General features: G+C 43.0%; 1 protein-coding gene across 2 annotated transcripts in view; it reads left to right on the top strand.

Annotated features, from left to right (window-relative positions):
* Window positions 1–22,574, top strand: part of HRH2 (histamine receptor H2) — a 235,458-nt gene that overhangs the window by 141,940 nt on the left and 70,944 nt on the right. For both annotated transcript variants that reach the window (XR_012228401.1, XM_073565166.1), the window contains exon 2: window positions 18,777–20,329. Coding sequence is in view for 1 of the 2 variants with exons in the window: in XM_073565166.1 (XP_073421267.1) it covers window positions 19,224–20,329 (1,106 nt within the window). In the remaining variant the exon portion in view is untranslated. The remainder of the gene's footprint in view (window positions 1–18,776; window positions 20,330–22,574) is intronic.

Here is a 22,574-nt window from a genome sequence, read left to right on the forward strand (position 1 = left end):
CCTAGTCCACCCAGTTTCGATGAAGCTAGATGGGTTCTACAATACAGAAATAAGTCTTAGAAGATCAGAAATATCTTAAAGCTACATGATCCTATTATTCAGCAAAGCATCCAAATATTGGTAAAATTTTGATTCTTGTATATATTCATATGCCATATATTCTCCCCTTAACAGAGGAGTTGCAGAGAGCCACAACTCAGGTTGAAGAATCTGTCCACAGAACAACAGTTAGTCATTTACTCCACATATTTATCCTTTATAGAAGATTATCAAGAAGGAAATATTTTTTAAAAACAAATCATGAGATATCCTTTGAAATAGCTTTGAAAAAGGACGCGTGTGAGTGTTTGAAATGCGTTGCCACATTCTTTGTCATGTGAACCTTTTTCTGCCATCAAATTTTAAAAATGCTTTAATAAATGGATTGCATTTTGAGAAGCTGTAACAAAATCTTCTGCTTCAGCAAGCAGCATATCAATGTAGGTGAGCTGGTTTCACAATTTGTTTCTCTCTGCATAAGAAGTCCTGTTTGAAGTTTTCAAAAGCCAAATAGGGGACAAAACTAGCAAGTGTTCATGTCAGATGAGACCAAAGTAGAACTTTTTGGGAAAAATTATATGTATGGTAGAAAATTAACACTGCATATCACTCTAAAAACACCATCCCTACCATCAAACATGGTGGTGGCAGTATTATGCTGTGGTGAGGCTTCTCTTCAGCAGGGACCAAGAAGCTGGTCAGAGTTTATGGGAAGATGGATGGAGCTAAATACAAGGCATTCCTGAAGAAAACTTGTTAGAGACCACAAAAGACTTGAGACTTGGGTGCAGGTTCACCTTACAACAGAACCATAACCCTAAACATACTGTCAGAGCTACAGTATGGAATACTTGAGATCAATATATTTTCATGTGTTTGAATGGCACAGTCAAACTCCAAATCTAATTCCCATTGAGAATTTGTGGAAAGAATTGAAATTTGCTGATCAGAAGTCTCCATCCAATCTCACTGAGTTGGAGTTAGTTTGTAAAGAAATTCATCCATTAGATATGCAAAGCTTGTGGAGACATACCTTCAAAGATTTGCAGAAGTAATTGCAGTGAAAGTTACTCCTACAAAGTATTTGCTTGGGGGGATGGCTGAATGCAAATGCACATCACAATGTTCAAATTTATATTTTTAAAATATTTAGAACACCTTGTATCATTTTCTATACACTTCACAAATACTTGCTATCACATAAAATCCCAACTAACTAAACTTAAATTTGCTGGTGTATCTTGAAAAAAATGTGGACAAGTTAGGCTAGTTTCACACTAGCATATTTTACATGCAGCGCACGGCACCCCTAAGCCCCGCCCCCTGCCCACCCCGTCTGGTCATCTCCTCCTACTATCGCACACAGCCGCATGCGATCAGTGCACCCTATCTTTAGCATAGGGTGCGCAGACCGTGTGCTGGCTGTGTGCTAGTAGGATTTTTGCGTGCGCTGCACACTTTTGAAAGTGTGCCAAGCGCGCCAAAATGCAGCATGCTGCATTCGGCGCACACCGGCGCACCTTCAAAAGTGCACAGCGCACGCAAAAATCCTGCTAGCGCACGGCCAGCACACGGTCTGCGCACCCTATGCTAAAGATAGGGTGCGCAGATCGCATGCGGCCGTGTGCGATAGTAGGAAGAGATGACCGGACGGGGTGGGCAGGGGGAGGGGCTTAGCGGCGCCGTGCGCTGCATGTAAAATACGCTTGTGTGAAACTAGCCTTTATTGGGTAGCAATACTTTTTCAAGGCATTATAAATTCATCTCAGATGAGTTCACATGGACCTGTGAACTGTTCAAGTTTTTCACATAGACTAAGTGCATACACTATTCTCTTATATATATATTGGATAAAACTCGCTCACTAAAAAGTCTATGGATGTGCATAAATTAGTTCCCCAAAAGAATATGTGTTTTGCATCCGATTATTACGAATACATTGCTATCTAAAGCCTTGTAAACTGTGTTTGATCAGGTCCATTTTAAAATGTTGATGTATAAATACAAATGCGAATGTCACATTGATGTTAAATACACAAGAATGACTACAAATGAAAATCCTCCAAGTTTTCTGGATGAAATTTTCACAATTTTTATATGCTTATCTAACCATGGCCTTACTTATGTAGGCAATCCTAGTTAGACAAGTTTACCATTAAGCCACATGTAATCTGAATAATCCCAAATACTAAAAAAAAAACCTCTGTTTATGTAAAGTGAGGGTTATACCAAAAAGATTATATAAAATTATACGGAGATTTGAGAAAGAAAAGTTTAGTCTGGATATTTTATGCCTTTCCTATCATTACTTATGTTGCAGTTTGCGATATGTTGATTGATAGAGCATGTGTTCCTGCAGAATTAGTGAATTGTATGTCACCCAAATGAGGGACAAAAAGCTGCCTAAATGATGGTGTTTGACATTATTATAATCTATCTGATTGTTTGTGATAATAATGACACTGTGTTCCAGACACGCATGATTAAAGAGTTCCATTTCAATCGTGAAAAGCTTGAAAATAAGCTAATTACAGCATCTCTTTCACTTCTTTCCATTTTACAATTGATTCTTTTTTTATTCGTAAAGAAAGACTCCAGATTGACTGCAGAATAAACAGAACACATGAGGAGGGATTTATTGTAACTCTCTTAGGCTATGTGCACACAACGTCTTTTTCAGTCGATTCCATCTGGAATCATAACATTGTCAAAACAACATTGCTGTGTACATATTCTGTCTTATGTCATTTCTTTTAACCGCTTCAAGGTTTGGAAATCCTGAAGCTGCTAATAGAAGATTATTCGAGTAGCTACCACTTGTGAGCGGCTCACTCTCCTGACATGGCACAGTTTCCTTTTTTTTGTTTTTTCCTCCCCTTCTGTCCAGACCCATAACTTTTTTTTTATTTTTGAGTCCACATAGAGATCTGAGGCCTTGTTTTTGAAGAATGTGTTGTTCTTTTTTGTCACACCATTCATTGTACCATATAATGTACTGGAAAATGGCCTATGGCTGTGTTTCATAGGTGACCATGATTTTTACGGATACAACGCCATAGCAAAAATGGTGAAACACCTGTTATCGTTGCTTCTATAAAAATCTGATCTATCAAAATAAAAAGCTAATTAGCCCAATTAGTAAAGAGAGGGAAAAAAAGGAAGCGAGTCAGAATTGCAATTTTTTGGTCGCCTTAACGCCTCCAAAAAAATGCAAGGCCAAACGTTGTTATTACCCCAAAATGATATCAATAAACACATCAGCTCTCCCACGTCTTGATTCAGATACCAATGAAAATGTTAATGGTCTCGAAAAATGAAGTCACCTTTTTTTTCTTTTTTAAAATCCTGAATCTCATTTTGGTACATAAACGAAAAAAACGCATCTGTTCATGATTAGTATCGGCCAACTTGTACAAACTTGGAAAATCAAAATGCTAGATCATTTTTGCAGTAAAAACAAAACTAAAAAAAGTTTAAATCAACCACAATAGAACATAGTTTAAATTGCCCAAAATTACAAATTTTATTATGCATAATCTGCTACAAAATATTATCCAAAAAATTCAATAAATACACATATATCATTACAGGGATGCTGCATTATCCAAACAGGGAGCCGTGTTGCATGTTTGCCCATATAATTAGAATTAACATAAACTGAAATGATTTATTTCAAACGGGCATAGCCTGTGAAAAGTTACTTAAAGAGTTAAGTCTCACACAATGCCCCTAATAAATGTAAACAACACCCATATATAATTCAATAATATGCACTCACTGAATAAACATACTCATGAAAAAAGGACTCCTTAATCAAGGCAGGCACATCCTGTGTTCAAGTACACAAAGTCTAGTCTCTGAGCATGCTAACAATGTGTATATGTAAACAACTCCTATGGGTGCTATAAGCCTGTGCAATAAATCAGATAGGCATGTAAAGCTAAATGGAGAGACTCCAAAGAAAGGGCACTTACATATCGTGTGTAGTCATGCTGGCTTCCCCGTCGCCCCAACGCGCGTTTCGTTTCTTCGTCAGGAGGCGTGTCTTGGGGCTGGGTGAAAGTGTGTTATATGTAATGGATAGCCAATCAAAATCAATGGGAAACACGAGCGTCATATAGTTATAATGCTTTACATCTGTGGCAATGCCGCTGTGTTCCATCACCACAGCGCATGTGCCGCTGACGTCACCTTCCCTGAAACACTGGGAGTCACGCGCGTAATTTAATTCTAAAGCCCTGCATCAGTGAACAGTGCCGCTGCCTTCAGCCGCTATGGCGCATGTGTCGCTGATGTCACCCTCCTTAAAACAGACAGCGGGCTTGCAGCGGCAGAGTCTAAGCCTCGTCACGTCATCATGGTGACCGCGCACGCACGCTTGTCTCCTAATGTCCGCTTACCCGTCAGTCAGAGAGGACACAACAGAACATGCGCACTAGACAAGAGCAGTATACAGTGAATGTGTGCGCTAATGAGAAAGTGAAACCTGCATACTATACCACATTAGTTAATTAATGATAAGAATATACATATGAAATACATGTGTATTACAGTAAATAAATAATAAAGTGATACAAATTGTAATATATGAAATAATTAATAATAAAATTGTACCCATGTGAATTATACAATTATATATTAGAACATAAAGTGCTAATAGTGCAACAAAAATAATATATACTATATTAAATGTGCCATAAATACAGACATATAAAGACATACATTACTATAATTATACATAAAATATGCATAAAAAGTGAATTCTATATGCAGAAGCTTCATTTATAATCTATTATATAAAGCTCAAGTGTGTGTATGTATGTATGTATGTATGTATGTCCGGGATTGGCATCCGCACCTTCGCAGCTACAGCCACAAAATTTGGCACAGTCACATGTCTGGACCCCGAGAGCATCCTAGGCTATGCTGTGAGGTGAAATTTTAACCCCGCACGTTCCATTTCACCAAACAATTTTGCCCCTATCTACATAATGGGGAAAAAGTGTGTGTGTGTATCAAGCCTCGCCCCTCATTATGATGTCATAATGGTTGCAATGGCGACGCTGATGTCATCATAGGTTGCAAGCCCATAGGTTGCGGCCGGCTCATTATGATGTCATAATGGTTGACTATGGGATGGAGGATGTGTGATGGGTATATGGGCACTGGACTATGGGATGGAGAATATGTATGATGGGTATATGGGCATGGGACTATGAGATGAAGGATGTGTGATGGGTATATGGGCACTCGACTATGGGATGGAGGATATGTATGATGGGTATATGGACATGGGACTATGGGATGGAGGATGTGTGATGGGTATATGGGCACTGGACTATGGGATGGAGGATATGTATGATGGGTATATGGGCACGGGACTATGGGATGGTGGATATGTATGATGGGTATATGGGCATGGGACTATGGGATGGAGGATGTGTGATGGGTATATGGGCACTGGACTATGGGTGGAGGATATGTATGACGGGTATATGGGCATGGGACTATGGGATGGAGGATGTGTGATGGGTAGAGTTGAGCGACTTTTGTTTTTTTAGGGTCGCGTTTCGTTTCGTGAAACCCAACTCTTCCAAAAGTCGGGTCGAGCAAGATCGTCCGATTATAGGGAAAAGTCGGGGTCGTCCCGAAACACGAAACCCAATGTAAGTCAATGGGGAATAAAAGTCGGCAGTGAGAGGAGGACAGGAAACACACCTACAGTGCCCATTTGAATGCCAAAAGCATCAATTCTTCTTACTTAAGCTTGTCAACCTTAATTAACTTCATAATATAAGTTACGCACTGAAAAATGGGGGTTATTTGGCTAAAGTTGTGGGGGGGGGAGGGCTGGCTGCAGGTTTTCATGTGCCCTGGGCGAAAGAGCGCCCCTTTAACACATACCACAACTCATCATGCTCCGATACGGCAGATAAATAGCGGTATAGTACAATGAAAAATACCTCACTTTTTACATCTCATGACGAGGCCCATCTATTTCTCCATACAGAATCATTGGTCCCATATAATGTTTGAAACAGTATATGATGAGCTCCACATAATGCTACAGTATATGTTGGTCCCCATGGATGAAGCTCCACTGTCTTATGGGCCCAAATTATGCTCCAAACATAATGGGCCCCATTTCTAATGCTCTAGTGTATAATGGGCCCTGTAAATGCTGCTCCAGTGTCTGATGTCCACCTTTGGAATGTTCCAGTGTATGGTGGGCCCCATCTATCATTCTCCAGAGTATAGTGCTCCCCAAAAATTGCTGTCCCAACATTGAAAACAATCAAATAAGTCTCCTCGCTAGGGAATCCCTGTACTTGTCTGGACAGGTGCTGTAGCTTGCTTAACAGCTCGCCAGTCGTTCTCACGCCCAGTATGGATTGCACGTGATTGCACAAAGGTTAGAAAGGGTACCGTATCCCCGGATAACATGTATGGATAGCGTACACATTCAAAATATATGTTTCAGGAGGCAGGCTCAGACGGTGTTAGGCCCAGTATGGATTGCACGTGATTTTACAAAATGTTAGAAAGGGTACCGTATCCCCGGATTACATGTATGGATAGCGTACACATTCAAAATAAATGTCTCAGGAGGCAGGCTCAGACGGTGTTAGGCCCAGTATGGATTGCACGTGATTGCACAAAGGTTAGAAAGGGTACCGTATCCCCGGATAACATGTATGGATAGCGTACACATTCAAAATATATGTCTCAAGAGGCAGGCTCAGACGGTGTTAGGCCCAGTATGGATTGCACGTGATTGCACAAAGGTTAGAAAGGGTACCGTATCCCCGGATAACATGTATGGATAGCGTACACATTCAAAATATATGTCTCAGGAGGCAGGCTCAGACGGTGTTAGGCCCAGTATGGATTGCACGTGATTGCACAAAGGTTAGAAAGGGTACCGTATCCCCGGATAACATGTATGGATAGCGTACACATTCAAAATATGTGTCTCAGGAGGCAGGCTCAGACGGTGTTAGGCCCAGTATGGATTGCACGTGATTGCACAAAGGTTAGAAAGGGTACCGTATCCCCGGATAACATGTATGGATAGCGTACACATTCAAAATATATGTCTCAGGAGGCAGGCTCAGACGGTGTTAGGCCCAGTATGGATTGCACGTGATTGCACAAAGGTTAGAAAGGGTACCGTATCCCCGGATAACATGTATGAATAGTGTACACATTCAAAATATATGTCTCAGGAGGCAGGCTCAGACGGTGTTAGGCCCAGTATGGATTGCATGTGATTGCACAAAGGTTAGAAAGGGTACCATATCCCCGGATAACATGTATGGATAGCGTACACATTCAAAATATATGTCTCAGGAGGCAGGCTCAGACGGTGTCAGGCACAATATGGATTTGACGGCCCAGATTACACAGCGGAGGAGCAGGGAGAGGTAAAGATTGCAAATGCTGGGGCCCTGCCCAAGCAAGGGGGGCCCACTCGTGGGCGTCGGTACTGGCACTGGGCCCCTCATAGTACAGCGGTGTGTCTGACGGCGGGTGTGCACCACCACCGTCAGAGACACTTGATTGCACTATGAGGCACCCTGTGCCAGTGCCCGCGCCCAAGAGTCGGCCTACCCACCTGTCCAGGGCAACGGCACTCGCACAGTGTCGTGCGCTAGGTGGTTACCCCGGCCATGGGGGGGAGGCAGCACAGTTAGGGAGTTTTAGAAAGTGGCATATGTTGATGTTGGACATTCAGCTGTAGCAAAAGGCGAAATAGGTGAAGTACCAGGAAGAGGTGGACCAAAGCAAGCCATTTTTCTGTCACCCTATGTGTCATCAGGGGAAGGTGGGACAAAATCCTTGGAAACCCATGCGTGGTTCATTTTAATGAAGGTTAGATCATCCACATTTTGGGCTGACAGATGGGTCCTTTTTTCTGTCAGGATTGATCCAGCTGCACTGAAGACTCTTTCCGATAGCACACTTGCAGCTGGGCAAGCGAGCTCCTGTAAGGCATATTGGGCCAATTCAGGCCAGGTGTCCAGTTTAGCGGCCCAATAGTCAAAGGGGAATGACCTGTGTGGGAGAACATCGATATGGGAGGAAAAGTAGTTTGTAACCATAGTTGACAACTGCTGTCTCCTGTCACTTTCCATCGATGCAGTATTACCAGTTGTGTGAGCGGTATTTGAAAAATCAATCCACAACATTGTCATGAAACCCCTGTCTCCAACGCCACTTCTGCTGTGTGCACCACGAACACCTCTGCCAAGCTGCCCCCGGCCCGTACGGCTCGTGTGAGAACCATCACCGCTGCTGTGTGCTGGGAATGCCTCAAGCAACCGATTTACCAGAGTTGCTTGTTTATTAGCCAATATTAGGTCAAGGTTCTCCTGTGGCATGATGTTTTGTAATTTGCCTTTATAGCGTGGATCCAGGATGCTGGCCAACCAGTAGTCATCATCGTTCATCATTTTGGCAATGCGGGGGTCCATTTTTAGGATCCGCAAGGCATAATCTGACATGTGGGCCAATGTTCCCGGTGTCAATGATGCACTGCGAGTGCTGGGTGGAGGAGCACTTTCTGGCAAATCCACATCCCTCCAGTCACGCACAAACCCTGTACCAGACCTTGCCACGCCAACATTTTCACTTGCCCCACGAGATGCATCCTCCTCCCCTAAGTAATCATCCCCATCATCCTCCTCCTCTTCTTCCTCCACCTCGTCCAGGAGAGGTCCCTGAGCAGACAATGGCTGAATGTCATCAAGGATTCCCTCCTCCTCTTCCTCCTCATCAACATTGGCTGCAGACGCCTGCTCCTTAAGGTGCGTCAAAGTTTGCATGAGCAGACGCATAAGTGGGATGCTCATGCTTAGGATGGCGTCGTCTGCGCTTACCAGCCATGTGCATTCCTCAAAACACTGAAGGACTTTACAAAGGTCTTTCAGCTTCGACCACTGCACGCCTGTCAACTCCATGTCTGCTCTCAAAGTGCCTGGCCGTGTATCCTCCCACAAATGCATTATGGCCTGCCTCTGCTCGCACAGCCGCTCCACCATGTGCAGGGTGGAGTTCCACCTTGCTGCAATGTCGATAATGAGGTGGTGGTTGGGAAGGTGGAGCAATCGCTGCAGCTTCTGCATACGAACGGAGTGTACAGGCGACCGGCGGATGTGCGCGCACAGTCTTCGCACCTTCTGGAGCAGGGCTGTTAACTCCGGATAATTTTTGAGGAAGCACTGCACCACCAGGTTCAAGGTGTGAGCCAAGCAAGGTATGTGGCTGAGTTTAGAAAGGGCTTTGGCTGCCACAAAATTACGCCCGTTATCACTAACTACCTTGCCTGCCTCAAGATGTACACTGCCCAGCCATGACTCAGTTTTTCGCTTCAAGTACTCGGCCAGCACCTCGGCGGTGTGTCTGTCGCCCAAACACATCATCTGCAACACAGCCTGCTGACGCTTTCCACTAGCTGCTCGATAGGGGGACACATTGTGTGCAACAGTGGCAGCTGCAGATGGAGTGCTCGTACGACTGCACTCTGTGGACGAGCTTTCGCTTCTGGAGGAGGAGGAGGAGGAGGGTTGAACGCCTACAGCCAACTGTTTCCTATACCGTGGACTAGGCAGCACTGTCCCACCACCGCTGTCCCCTGTGGACCCTGCATCCACCACATTAACCCAGTGCGCAGTGATGGACACGTAACGGCCCTGGCCATGCCGACTGGACCATGCATCAGTTGTGAGGTGCACCTTTCCGCTCACTGACTGCTTGAGTGCATGGACAATGCGGTCTTTCACATGATGGTGGAGGGCTGGGATGGCTTTGCGAGAGAAGAAGTGGCGACTGGGTAGGTCATAGCGTGGTACTGCATAGGCCATGAGTTCGCGGAAAGCTGTGCTTTCCACCAACCGAAAGGGCATCATCTCAAACGAGATTAGTTTGGCAAAGTGGGCGTTCAAACCCAGTGTACGCGGATGAGAGACTGAGTACTTTCTTGACCTACTCATAGTTTCTGGGAGGGTGAGCTGGACTTGAGAGCTGCATATGGTGGAAGTAGCGGTGGACAGGGTGGACTGAGAGAGGGTTGATGATGGTGATGGAGTTGGTGTTCTTTCTGATGGCCTAGAATCAGTCTTTCGTTGATATAACAGTGGGATTCCCTGACTGCTGTGGCCTTGCAACGACACCTCAACATTTGCTGCTGTGCTAACCGGTGGGCTTACAGTGGGGGAAACAATGTAGCGTTGCTGACTACCTTCGTTGTGATCAGTTGCACATGTGGCACTTGAGGTTTGGTGTTGTGTCCACGCTTGCAAGTGCATGCTGGTTAAATGTCTAAGCATGCAACTGGTATTCAAATTTTTCAGATTTTTCCCTCGGCTAAAGGTCTTTGCGCACTTCTTACAGATAACCTTGGCCTGATCATGAGGATTTTGTTCAAAAAAGTGCCACACTGCACTCTTCCTACTTTGGCAGACATTTTGCGGCCTAGCACGCTGTGATCTTTTGACCCTCTGGACAAGCTGTCCAGCAACTCTTTTGATGTTTGGAACCTGTCTTTGGAGTGCTCCGGGCCTGCCAGATAACAGCTGTTGCGATGTCGATGTCTGCTGTGGATGCTCCTCATCTGAGCTATTGGAAGCAGCACCCTCTTCCCCCAATGGATGCCAATCTGGGACAACAACTGGGTCATCCATCACCTCCTTTTCTATGTCATGTGCACCTTCCTCTGTGTCACCGTGTATGGTGGTATAGTGTGCGGGAAGGGGCACCTGAGTCTCATCAGGGTCAAAATCTGGCTGTGTACACTGCGAGGACAATGTAGTGCTCTGAGTGAATGTACCAGCAGAATCATCCATCAGCGGCTGTGCATCAGTGCACTCCATGTCAGATTCATCTTGGCCTGGGTAATTCACCATTTGACTTGATAATCCAGGCATGGTATGTGAAAACAGCTCCATGGAGTAATCAGTAGTATGGCCTGCGTCATCCTTCAATCTTGGTTGGGGTGAAGGACACAAGGAAAGGTGTGGTTCATGAACATGAGCCTCCAATGACGACTCAGTGCTTTTACTTTTTACAACTGAAGAAGAGGAGGCGATAGAGCTGGAGGCTGAGTCAGCAATGTAAGACAAAACTTTTTCCTGATGCTCTGCCTTTAAAAGCGGTTTGCCAACTCCTAGAAAACTAAGCGTTCGAGGCCTTATGTAGACAGACGATGACGCAGGGTCAGCACCTCCTGCATTCGGTCCTATTTTGCTCTTGCCACTACCATCAGATCCACCACCAACACCATCATTACCAGCTGCCAACCCCCGCCCAATTCCACGGCCTCTTCCACCAGCCTTCCTCATTTTGGGTAGAAATGTAGAAAAAATCCAACAAACTATATAGTAATGTAAAACAAGGTACAAGGTGTCTATAGGACAGGGGAGATTTAGAATTTCTGCACACACTTGTGGACAGTGGACACTTTTGGATTGTGTGAGGCCCACTGATATCTGAGCGCTATGTGACACGCTCGATGGCACAGCTGCCTGTGACCAAAGTGACGAGAGGATAATGGAGATTTTGAATCTCTGCGCACACTTTTGGACACTGGACACTTGTGGATTGTGTGAGGCCCACTGATATCTGAGCGCTATGTGACACGCTCGATGGCACAGCTGCCTGTGACCAAAGTGACGAGAGGATAATGGAGATTTTGAATCTCTGCGCACACTTTTGGACACTGGACACTTGTGGATTGTGTGAGGCCCACTGATATCTGAGCGCTATGTGACACGCTCGATGGCACAGCTGCCTGTGACCAAAGTGACGAGAGGATAATGGAGATTTTGAATCTCTGCGCACACTTTTGGACACTGGACACTTGTGGATTGTGTGAGGCCCACTGATATCTGAGCGCTATGTGACACGCTCGATGGCACAGCTGCCTGTGACCAAAGTGACGAGAGGATAATGGAGATTTTGAATCTCTGCGCACACTTTTGGACACTGGACACTTGTGGATTGTGTGAGGCCCACTGATATCTGAGCGCTATGTGACACGCTCGATGGCACAGCTGCCTGTGACCAAAGTGACGAGAGGATAATGGAGATTTTGAATCTCTGCGCACACTTTTGGACACTGGACACTTGTGGATTGTGTGAGGCCCACTGATATCTGAGCGCTATGTGACACGCTCGATGGCACAGCTGCCTGTGACCAAAGTGACGAGAGGATAATGGAGATTTTGAATCTCTGCGCACACTTTTGGACACTGGACACTTGTGGATTGTGTGAGGCCCACTGATATCTGAGCGCTATGTGACACGCTCGATGGCACAGCTGCCTGTGACCAAAGTGACGAGAGGATAATGGAGATTTTGAATCTCTGCGCACACTTTTGGACACTGGACACTTGTGGATTGTGTGAGGCCCACTGATATTTGAGCGCTATGTGACACGCTCGATGGCACAGCTACCTGTGACCAAAGTGACGAGAGGATAATGGAGATTTTGAATCTCTGCGCACACTTTTGGACACTGGACACTTGTGGATTGTGTGAGGCCCACTGATATCTGAGCGCTATGTGACACGCTCGATGGCACAGCTGCCTGTGACCAAAGTGATGAGAGGATAATGGAGATTTTGAATCTCTGCGCACACTTTTGAACACTGGACACTTGTGGATTGTGTGAGGCCCACTGATATCTGAGCGCTATGTGACACGCTCGATGGCACAGCTGCCTGTGACCAAAGTGACGAGAGGATAATGGAGATTTTGAATCTCTGCGCACACTTTTGGACACTGGACACTTGTGGATTGTGTGAGGCCCACTGATATCTGAGCGCTATGTGACACGCTCGATGGCACAGCTGCCTGTGACCAAAGTGACGAGAGGATAATGGAGATTTTGAATCTCTGCACACACTTTTGGACACTGGACACTTGTGGATTGTGTGAGGCCCACTGATATCTGAGCGCTATGTGACACGCTCGATGGCACAGCTGCCTGTGACCAAAGTGACGAGAGGATAATGGAGATTTTGAATCTCTGCGCACACTTTTGGACACTGGACACTTGTGGATTGTGTGAGGCCCACTGATATCTGAGCGCTATGTGACATGCTCGATGGCACAGCTGCCTGTGACCAAAGTGACGAGAAGATAATGGAGATTTTGAATCTCTGCGCACACTTTTGGACACTGGACACTTGTGGATTGTGTGAGGTCCACTGATATCTGAGCGCTATGTGACACGCTCGATGGCACAGCTGCCTGTGACCAAAGTGACGAGAGGATAATGGAGATTTTGAATCTCTGCGCACACTTTTGGACACTGGACACTTGTGGATTGTGTGAGGCCCACTGATATCTGAGCGCTATGTGACACGCTCGATGGCACAGCTGCCTGTGACCAAAGTGACGAGAGGATAATGGAGATTTTGAATCTCTGCGCACACTTTTGGACACTGGACACTTGTGGATTGTGTGAGGCCCACTGATATCTGAGCGCTATGTGACACGCTCGATGGCACACCTGTGACAAAAGTGACTAGAGGATAAGGGAGATTGGATTGCTTTTAAAAAAGCAGTTTGCGGAGCAGTGGGTAAACAGCAATGCCAGCGTGTCAGGAAGCCTTAAAAGGCAGCCCAACAACCAACACCACTGATACACCACTATATAGCCTCCCCTTGCACTGCACACACAGTGACTTGTGTGTTGTGCAGGCCAAATCGCTAGCAGCAGAAGCAGTTTTTTTGTCTTCTTCCCTGCCTAACGCTCTCCCTACAGAATCAGCAGCAACCTCTCCCTATACTAAGATCGGCAGAAGTAAGATGGCGGTCGGCGTGCACGCCCTTTTATACCCCTTGTGACGCCCACCAAAGCAAGCCAATCACTTGCATGCCCTTCTGAAAGATGGTGGTGACCCGTGCCTAGGTCATCACGTTGCCCACAGTGTCCGTGGATCCTGAATGGCTGAAAAAGAGCGCAAAACAAACTTTTGAAACGCGACTTTGGCGCGTAAGTCGCCGACCTCGTGGCCGACCTCATCCTAGGGTCGGGTTTCGTTTCATGAAACCCGACTTTGCCAAAAGTCGGCGACTTTTGAATTTTTTCGACCCGTTTCTCTCAACTCTAGTGATGGGTATATGGGCATGGGACTATGGGATGGAGGATTTGTGATGGGTATATGGGCATGGGACTATGGGATGGAGGATATGTATGATGGGTGTATGGGCACGGGCCTATGGGATCGTGGATATGTATGATGGGTATATGGGCACGGGACTATGGGATGGAGGATAATTATAATTTGTTATAACTAACCACAGTTAGTTACTATGCCCGGGCAGCGCCGGGCTCTTCAGCTAGTTCTTCATAAAATTCTTCATATTCTTCATTAGTTTCCCATATCCAAAAGTCCTTACACTAGATACTACTTTATTTTATTTTTCCTCATTTATTTATATTTTACTATGATATATATTCTCCGTAATTCAGGTTTCGTTTCATGGATCGATTTAATGGGTAATATTCCCTTTTGGAAGTGTTTTCGTCAGGGCCATTATCCATAAGAATTTTCCTTGTAGTATCTAGTGTAAGGACAGGCTTATAGCACCCATAGGAGCTGTTTACATATACACATTGATAGCATGCTCAGAGACTAGACTTTGTGTACTTGAACACAGGATGTGCCTGCTTTGATTAAGGAGTCCTTTTTTCATGAGTATGTTTATTCAGTGAGTGTATATTATTGAATTATATATGGGTGCTGTTTACATTTATTAGGGGCATTGTGTGAGACTTAACTCGTTAAGTAACTTTTCACAGGCTATGCCAGTTTGAAGTAAATCATTTCAGTTTATGTTAATTCTAATTATATGGGCAAACGTGCAATACGGCTCCCTGTTTGGATAATGCAGCATCCCTGTAATGATATATGTGTATTTCTTGGATAATATTTTGTAGCAGATTATGCATACTAAAATTTGTAATTTTTGGCAATTTAAACTATGTTCTATTGTGGTTGATTTATAGTTGTTTGAGTTTTTGCCATAATAATTAGTCAGGGTTTCTCCTTGTGTTGCTAAAAAAAAGTTGCAGAATTGCTTTTTTGTCTGGAATTTTAATTGGAATTGTTTTCCAATACATTACATGGTAAAATGAATGATGTAACTAAAACTACAACTTATTCTCATATGGCTATGTTAAAGGGAAAAATAAACAATTTATGGGTTTTGGCTGAAGGAGAGGAGAAAGCAAAGTACGGAAAAAGAAAATAGGCCAATCGGGAAGGAGTTAGGTATAATTTCTACAGTAATTTTGCTTTCTTTTCCTTAAACAAAAGTAATTAGCTAAGAAACAGCAGCATATTCACACAGGCCTGGCATCATAATAGCTCTGTACATTGTGCACATTTATGATGGATTAAACTACTTGTGTACCCTGTTCTCAGATATATCAACTGTATTTATATTCCTCAAATGCACCAGAGGCAATATAAGTAATACTTTCTTCATACACACTGCAAGAGATATGCTTTATATCCATGTAAATTAGAATATGCCTTTCCGCCACTGCAGAACCTGCCCGTCACGCTAGACATAATTCACATCTGCTGTTTTTACCCATGTGACTGACTGAAGAAAGAGAAAGCAAATCCAATGTTATACTGAAAGCTTCAACATCTGAAAAGAAAGGTAGGATGTTTTTCTTAGAAAGGTTCTGTGATGATCCGCACCTCGCAGCCCCAGCTGATGTTACTATTTTAGCGGAGGGATCACAAGGATCACAAGATACAGTCTCCCCACTTTCACCAACGTGATGTTCCAAACCACCTGCAGATGCGTAAAGTCAGCTTGACACAGTTTTACACAGGCACTCACTGTTCACATCGGTACAGGCAGGCAATGGGAATGAGAGAGTGGGTCCCACACAGCCGCAGGCATGTCACAACACTCGCACAAAACCCAAATAGGCTGAGATGCCCCATTTACGAACACCAGTGAAACAGAGCAATGCCAGTCGGTAGGACTGCCACCAGTTCCTCATTAGATATAAGCCCGATTCATTAACAGGATATTATCAGGCCAGAAACTAGCCCGAGTAGCATGTGCAGTTAAATCGAGAGCACTGACATGTGGATTGTCGCAGGTCCAGGTACAGCGCCTCCCATCTTCTTGCGATGCTGCCCTTCTACTTTCTTCATTGCTCCCCGGCATCGCACTCCTGCACAGGTGTACTTATCTGCCCTGTTAAGGGCAGAGCAAAGTACTGCAGTGCTCAGGCACTGGGCCTCTCTGACCTTTCCCGGCGCCTGCGCACTGCAGGAATTTGCTCTTCCCTCAACAGGACAGATAACTATGTAAGAGTGCGATGCTGGGGAGCAATGAAGAAGCAGGAGGGCGGCATCGCAAGAAGATGGGAGGTGCCGGACCCGGACCTGCGACACCCATCGGACAGGATGCCCCCTGGGTGAGTATAATAGAACTTATTTTTCTTGTTTTTCAGGTCAGACTGGGGGCTTATCTACAGCATTATAGAATGCTGCAGCTAAGCCCCGAAAGGCAGTGGCCATATCTTATCTCGGCCAAAACTGCTGACAGGTCTGCTTTAAAGAATATGAGCTTTTTATAGTTAAATGCGTGCATTTGTGCCTAAAATCAATTTTTATAAACATGTTGAGCCATGAGTTAAATGCAAAATTAGTTAATTTCTTCTCCTGAACTTCTCCAAAATAAGATATGACTGCATCAAATTTAAGCTGACTCCAAAAATATCAATAAAATATCACAAACAAAAATGCTTTGTATGGAAATTTTTAATATATCACTATAAACATTAAAGTAACATCTGGTCGCTGTGTATTTCCCCTACACTAATGCTGTCCACAAAAATGGCATCGCACATGCCGAAAAATGCTGTGTGATTTCAACCATATGAAGCACAACTCTAGAGTTAGTTAAGTTTATCCTTGTAGATGTTAGCAAGTAAGCAAGTTTCTGCATACATCTGGCAAATTTCATCCAAGCAGCGTTCTCAGGTGTATACAAGCAGCTGAGAGACTGAGTAAGTATAGGAGAGAATAAATATTTCTATACATTGGTTAATACTTTGGAACTAGCTTTTAACCCCATCACGACGTGGCCAATTTCCGTTTTTGCACCTTCACTTTTGTCTCTCCTTCTTCCCAGAACTTGTTTTTTGCAGGATGAATTGTACTTTTGAATGACACCTTTCATTTTACTATATGGGTAGTGTACAAGAAAACTGGGAAAAAATCCAAGTCAGGAGAAATTATGAAAAAAAAAAATTCTGACATTGTTTTTTGTTAACTGCTTTTACGATTTTGTGTTAAAAATGATCTTGGGATAGATGTGATGCTTTGATTACTTGTTATAGCATTTTTTGTGGATTTGCAGTGACCAAAAAAATTTTTTTATCATTCTTCATTTTTTTTTGTTTATGTTGTTTAGAAATCAAGTTAATTATTTTTATCTTTTGATATATCAGACTTTTTCTGAACACAACAGTACCACATGTGAATATTTTTAAAAATGTAATACCTTTATGTTTAATTGGGGAAAAGGGGAGTGATTTGCACTTTTATGTTTTTTCATATTTTTTAAAACCTGTTTTTTTTACTTTTCACTGTTCTTAATAGTTCCTTTAGGGGGCTTGAAGCTGTAAACAACTGATCATTTGTGCTATTCCTACATGTAGTAAAAGTTAAAGTGTCCTTTGAAGCCTGGCCACAGGCAGGGTTTCAAAGGAGTTCCATAATGATAAACACAGGGGTCTTCAACAGCTGTCAAAGCAAACTATTGGCTCCCTGTGATCATATCATGGGACCCATGGCGGTAAGTGTCGATGTCAGAGTTTGACAGCAGCATTTAACAGGCTAACAGTCATGGATGGAGCTCTGCACCACCCACGATTGTTACAAGCATGTCCTAGCTGTAACTTACAGCCATCACCTGCTAGGTATGAGGCGGGCTCACCCCATGAGCCTGCTGTATACACCTGCTTCCGTTTTGCACAGTGCATGTGTGGCACATTTCGTGAAAGGGGTTAAATAAACCTTAGAATATCCTATATTGGAATCTCTGATCACTGCTCGCCAGCAAAACCATACATTTTCTCATTCCAGGTTTGGGCTCATTGTTTTGTTTGGCCCAATGAAGCGAACATGCAATTATGGCATGAACGGAAATGAATTCCTAGATAAAATAGCATAGTTGCTATTACTATTGAAAAGCAATTTCCATTTAATTCAACAGGAGAATGTTAGATGAGATTTCCATATATCCTGGCCATCCGTATAATTTTTTTTGTGCCTCATTTGATGTCAAATTGGCATTAGTTCTCATTTGGCTTTTCTACGCTGTGTTGGATCAAGAACACAAGTTACAAGGTTTTCTGATGCAGCTCCCAAAAGGATCTAGATAAACTATAAGGTCCATTCTTACATCAGTATCCTTCTGGAAAGAAAGCAGGATGACCATATATATAGGAATAAGGTCTTAGAGGATCCAATTAGTGCTAAGAGGAACAACTTCCCTACTCTGTACGGTAATCAGACATTTAAGCAAAATCCCATATACTTATTTAACAAAGCACATGCTTTGAGAGACAGTAGTCTATTAATGAATAGCAGTGGATATGACATGATGAATGTGAATTACCTGAGCCCACATATATGCATTTATCAACACTCGTTTGGTTCTATTTTAACTTTCACCTTTTACTCATTTTTCAGGTTGATAAAGACATTCACCAACTCATCTGCTATGACTAATGCTAATGCTAGACTTCGACAAATGAAGAAGCAATGTTGTTGCTACCATCTATGAATGATTTATTACAGTAAGAGCTCAAGAACGTCAACACAAATGGTGAACACCACTAAATATAAAGGAGTAAGCAAAATCTCCAGTTTTACAAATCATCTTGAACCCAAAAATAACAAGAGTAAATAACTTGACGACCATATGTCAGTGGATACTATCAGTCAAAGAATTTCTTATTATCCAGGGGGGTCCAGCAATGCACAGATGAATATTGCATTGCTGGACCCCTATATAAAATCAGTTATCACTGATTAACATGTACTGTGAAATCTAATTTCCTTCTCTACCACTGAACATAAACCAACACAATTTAAACTACTTTCACGACCAACGGATACAAGGCAACGTGTTCTGTAATGGATGACGACCCTAAGGATTCAGATGATATGTGCTGGAAAACAATCATAAATAATGTACTCATCGGAGCTGTGCTGATTCTAATTATAATCATTACCATTTGTGGCAATGTCGTGGTCTGCCTGGCCGTTGGTTTTGACCGACGACTCCGAAGCATGACAAATTGTTTCATTGTTTCTTTGGCTATCACAGACCTTCTGTTGGGTATTCTGGTGCTCCCCTTTTCAGCCTTGAACTTAATACATGAAGAATGGCCATTTGGATCTGCATTTTGCAATATTTATACAAGTCTGGATGTTATGCTGTGTACAGCCTCTATTCTAAATCTTTTCATGATCAGTTTGGACCGCTATTATGGCGTTACAGCCCCTCTACGCTACTCCATGCTGGTGACTCCTTGCCGTGTAGCCATAGCAATGGGAGTGATATGGGTGGTATCTCTTATGGTCTCTTTCATTCCCATCCACCTTGGTTGGAATACAAAAGATAAATCTATTCAAAACCTTAGAGGAGATGGAAACACAGAATGCAAGCTGGAGTTGAACAAAGAATATGTCTTAGTAGACGGCTTACTAACTTTTTATCTTCCTTTGGTCATAATGTGTCTAATGTATTACAAAATCTTCAAGATTGCTAGAGAACAAGCCAAGAGAATAAATCATGCCAATTGCTGCAATGCTGTTAGTCCAACACTACCTACTGTTCGAGAACATAAAGCTACTGTTACGCTGGCAGCTGTGATGGGGGCCTTCATCATCTGTTGGTTCCCATATTTCACTGTATTTACATATGAGGGAGTGAATGACATTGAAGTTGATAAGACAGCTTTCTTAATAGTTCTATGGTTAGGCTACGCCAACTCTGCCCTCAACCCAATTTTGTATGCTGCTTTGAATAGAGACTTCCGTACAGCCTATCAACGCCTCCTTCACTGTAGACGTGTGGGTCCACTCAGTAACGAAACCCCGCTGACCTTGATTCATATTCGACGTCCAGGAGAACGAAGTCTTCAAGATATGCAAAGCATTCGTGATGATAAGCAACATAGCCTACAAGAACGTAATGGAAAAGAATGTACTCCTTTCAACAAACATGTTACGGAAAGGTAAATTATTAAATATAATTACTAACTTATATATTAAAGTAATCATGCACAATCTGGGTTGACCAAAATCTTCGTTCATATCAATAATAATAACAGTTAAAATAAACAGTTAAAAATAATGAGGTAGTCCCATTTTGTACAGTAATGGCATATCTAAAGAATTTGCAGTCACTCTATGATCAGTGAGGATCTGGCCTCTGGAATACTCACCAATCCTTTAAGGCCTGTTTCACATTTCCGTTTTTTGACGTCAGTCAAAATCCACCATTTTCTGAAAAAAACGGATCCTCCCCTTTTTTGGCAGATCCGCTTTTTTCCCCCATAGACTTGCATTAGTGGCGGATGTTGACGGACGGTCGTCCGTTGGATCCGTTTTTTGACGAATCCGTGAAAATTTTAGCGGTTCCCGGGCGGACCAGACGGACCTTGCAACGTTTTTTCGGTAGTCGGTCTGCTATTTTTTAGTGCGCATGCTCAGACACCCTAAAATACCATCCTGGAAGTGTCAAAATCTGTCTCTCTCAACTTTTCCAGGCCGTGGTCGCTTTAAATTTCGGCACTTTCCATCTTCCGCGGATCCGTCTGGAAAAGTGGTCCGCTGACATCCGTATGTCACTAAATGGAGGCAGATCCGTTGTTTTTTACCTTTGGCGGATTTCAGCTGCCCGCCGACAACGGAAATGTGAAACAGGCCTAAGTCTATGTTAATTATAATAGGGTCTCTCAGGTTCAGTCATGGTTTACAATGCTCTTTCCAACACAAATGGCTCTACTTTAAATAATTGAGTACAGTGTGAACTGAGACTATAGCGAAGTCAAGACTTGCAATGGAAACATTCTTCTCTTCTTCTGATGCAATCATGTTCATGTAGAATAGGCAAAGAATAAAAAACAGAATTTGTCTAGACACTGACATGAACTGCTGGTTTAGCCCTCCTTAAGGCTACGTCCCTTTGATGGGCTATTGGTTAGCTTTCGATGTTGCAGATTTTCTAAACTATTTCTGCACCGATTAAGTAAAATAGTCTACTTGCATTTCTTCGAAAATATGCAGCATAAAAAACTCATCAAAATCAGATTATGGGAACATAGCCTAACCCTCATTCACGTAAAACATAAATATATGGAGAAATTATAGAATTATTTACTGTAGGTCAAAAGTTTCTGCTATGTATGTTGTGCATAAACAAACATATTCATTATTTCTAAAGATGAGTGAATATTGGAATTCCAATTCACCAGCTTTGCAGAATTTGCCATAAATCGAGGGTCTTGCAAAGCTTCCAAATTCCCTGAAAAGGTGTATATAACACTTTGAGATTTGCTAGGGCTGTGCCCAACACTAGGGATGAGCAGACCCTTGGAAGTTCGGTTTGGGTATCAGAGTTGTACCTGAACTTGAGCTCTCTCACTCCTTTCAGAATTCCCCTGGAACTGCGAACAATACAACGAACTTCTGGGGGAAGTCCGTGTTTGGTGTTTAGCACAAGGCACTAACTTTCTGGTACAAATTCTGAACTTTTAAGTTTGGGTTTGTGCATCTCTATACAACACCTTTCAAGCTGTTTTATGCAAATGTAGCCTTGGCAATGTCAATTTCACCACATTATACATGTCTATGGGTAAATGGAATGAAATTGGTGATAACCAACATCCTTTTAATAACACATTGCACTGTTGCACTATTTATGCTTTTTAAAAATTAAAAATGGTCCAAAATAAATCATTTTGGGGGGCAGATAACTGCTGTTCTGGAGTTTATTCACTGGCAGATTATTCAAAAGAAGCAATGGATTTTTGACTAGCGATGATAAAAAATATAACCAATTTTCTTCTGTATGTAAAAGAGGCAAACACTCAGGTGATAAGTCTGTGCAAGGGAAATGGCATCAGCCTGTATTTAATAGTTTGAGAAGACCAGCACAATAATGCAGATTAAAAGTTTGTACGATGCTTGAATTTAATAGTTCTGGTGGTGAATAAACAGATAATCTTTCAACCAAAAGTTTTTTTCACGGAATCTGTAGAAAAAACTGGAGAGCGCAAAAAAGATAAGAGATTGGCAAGTGTATGTTGCCAATCTGTTTGTACTCTTCAGTGTTCGCTACAAATTCCAAGAAAACACAGTAGTTTGACAATAAATGGCTTCACCCAACCACTAACCATGAGTGGAGAAAAAGTTTTGGTTTTATCATTCATATTCTCTGAAAAAGGCCAAGAAAGCAAAAATTCTGTAGGGGTATGT

This window comes from Dendrobates tinctorius, unplaced genomic scaffold (assembly GCF_039654945.1).
Source record: "Dendrobates tinctorius isolate UK_male_01 unplaced genomic scaffold, ASM3965494v1 ptg000001l, whole genome shotgun sequence".
In the NCBI taxonomy this organism is placed as follows: Eukaryota; Metazoa; Chordata; class Amphibia; order Anura; family Dendrobatidae; genus Dendrobates; species Dendrobates tinctorius.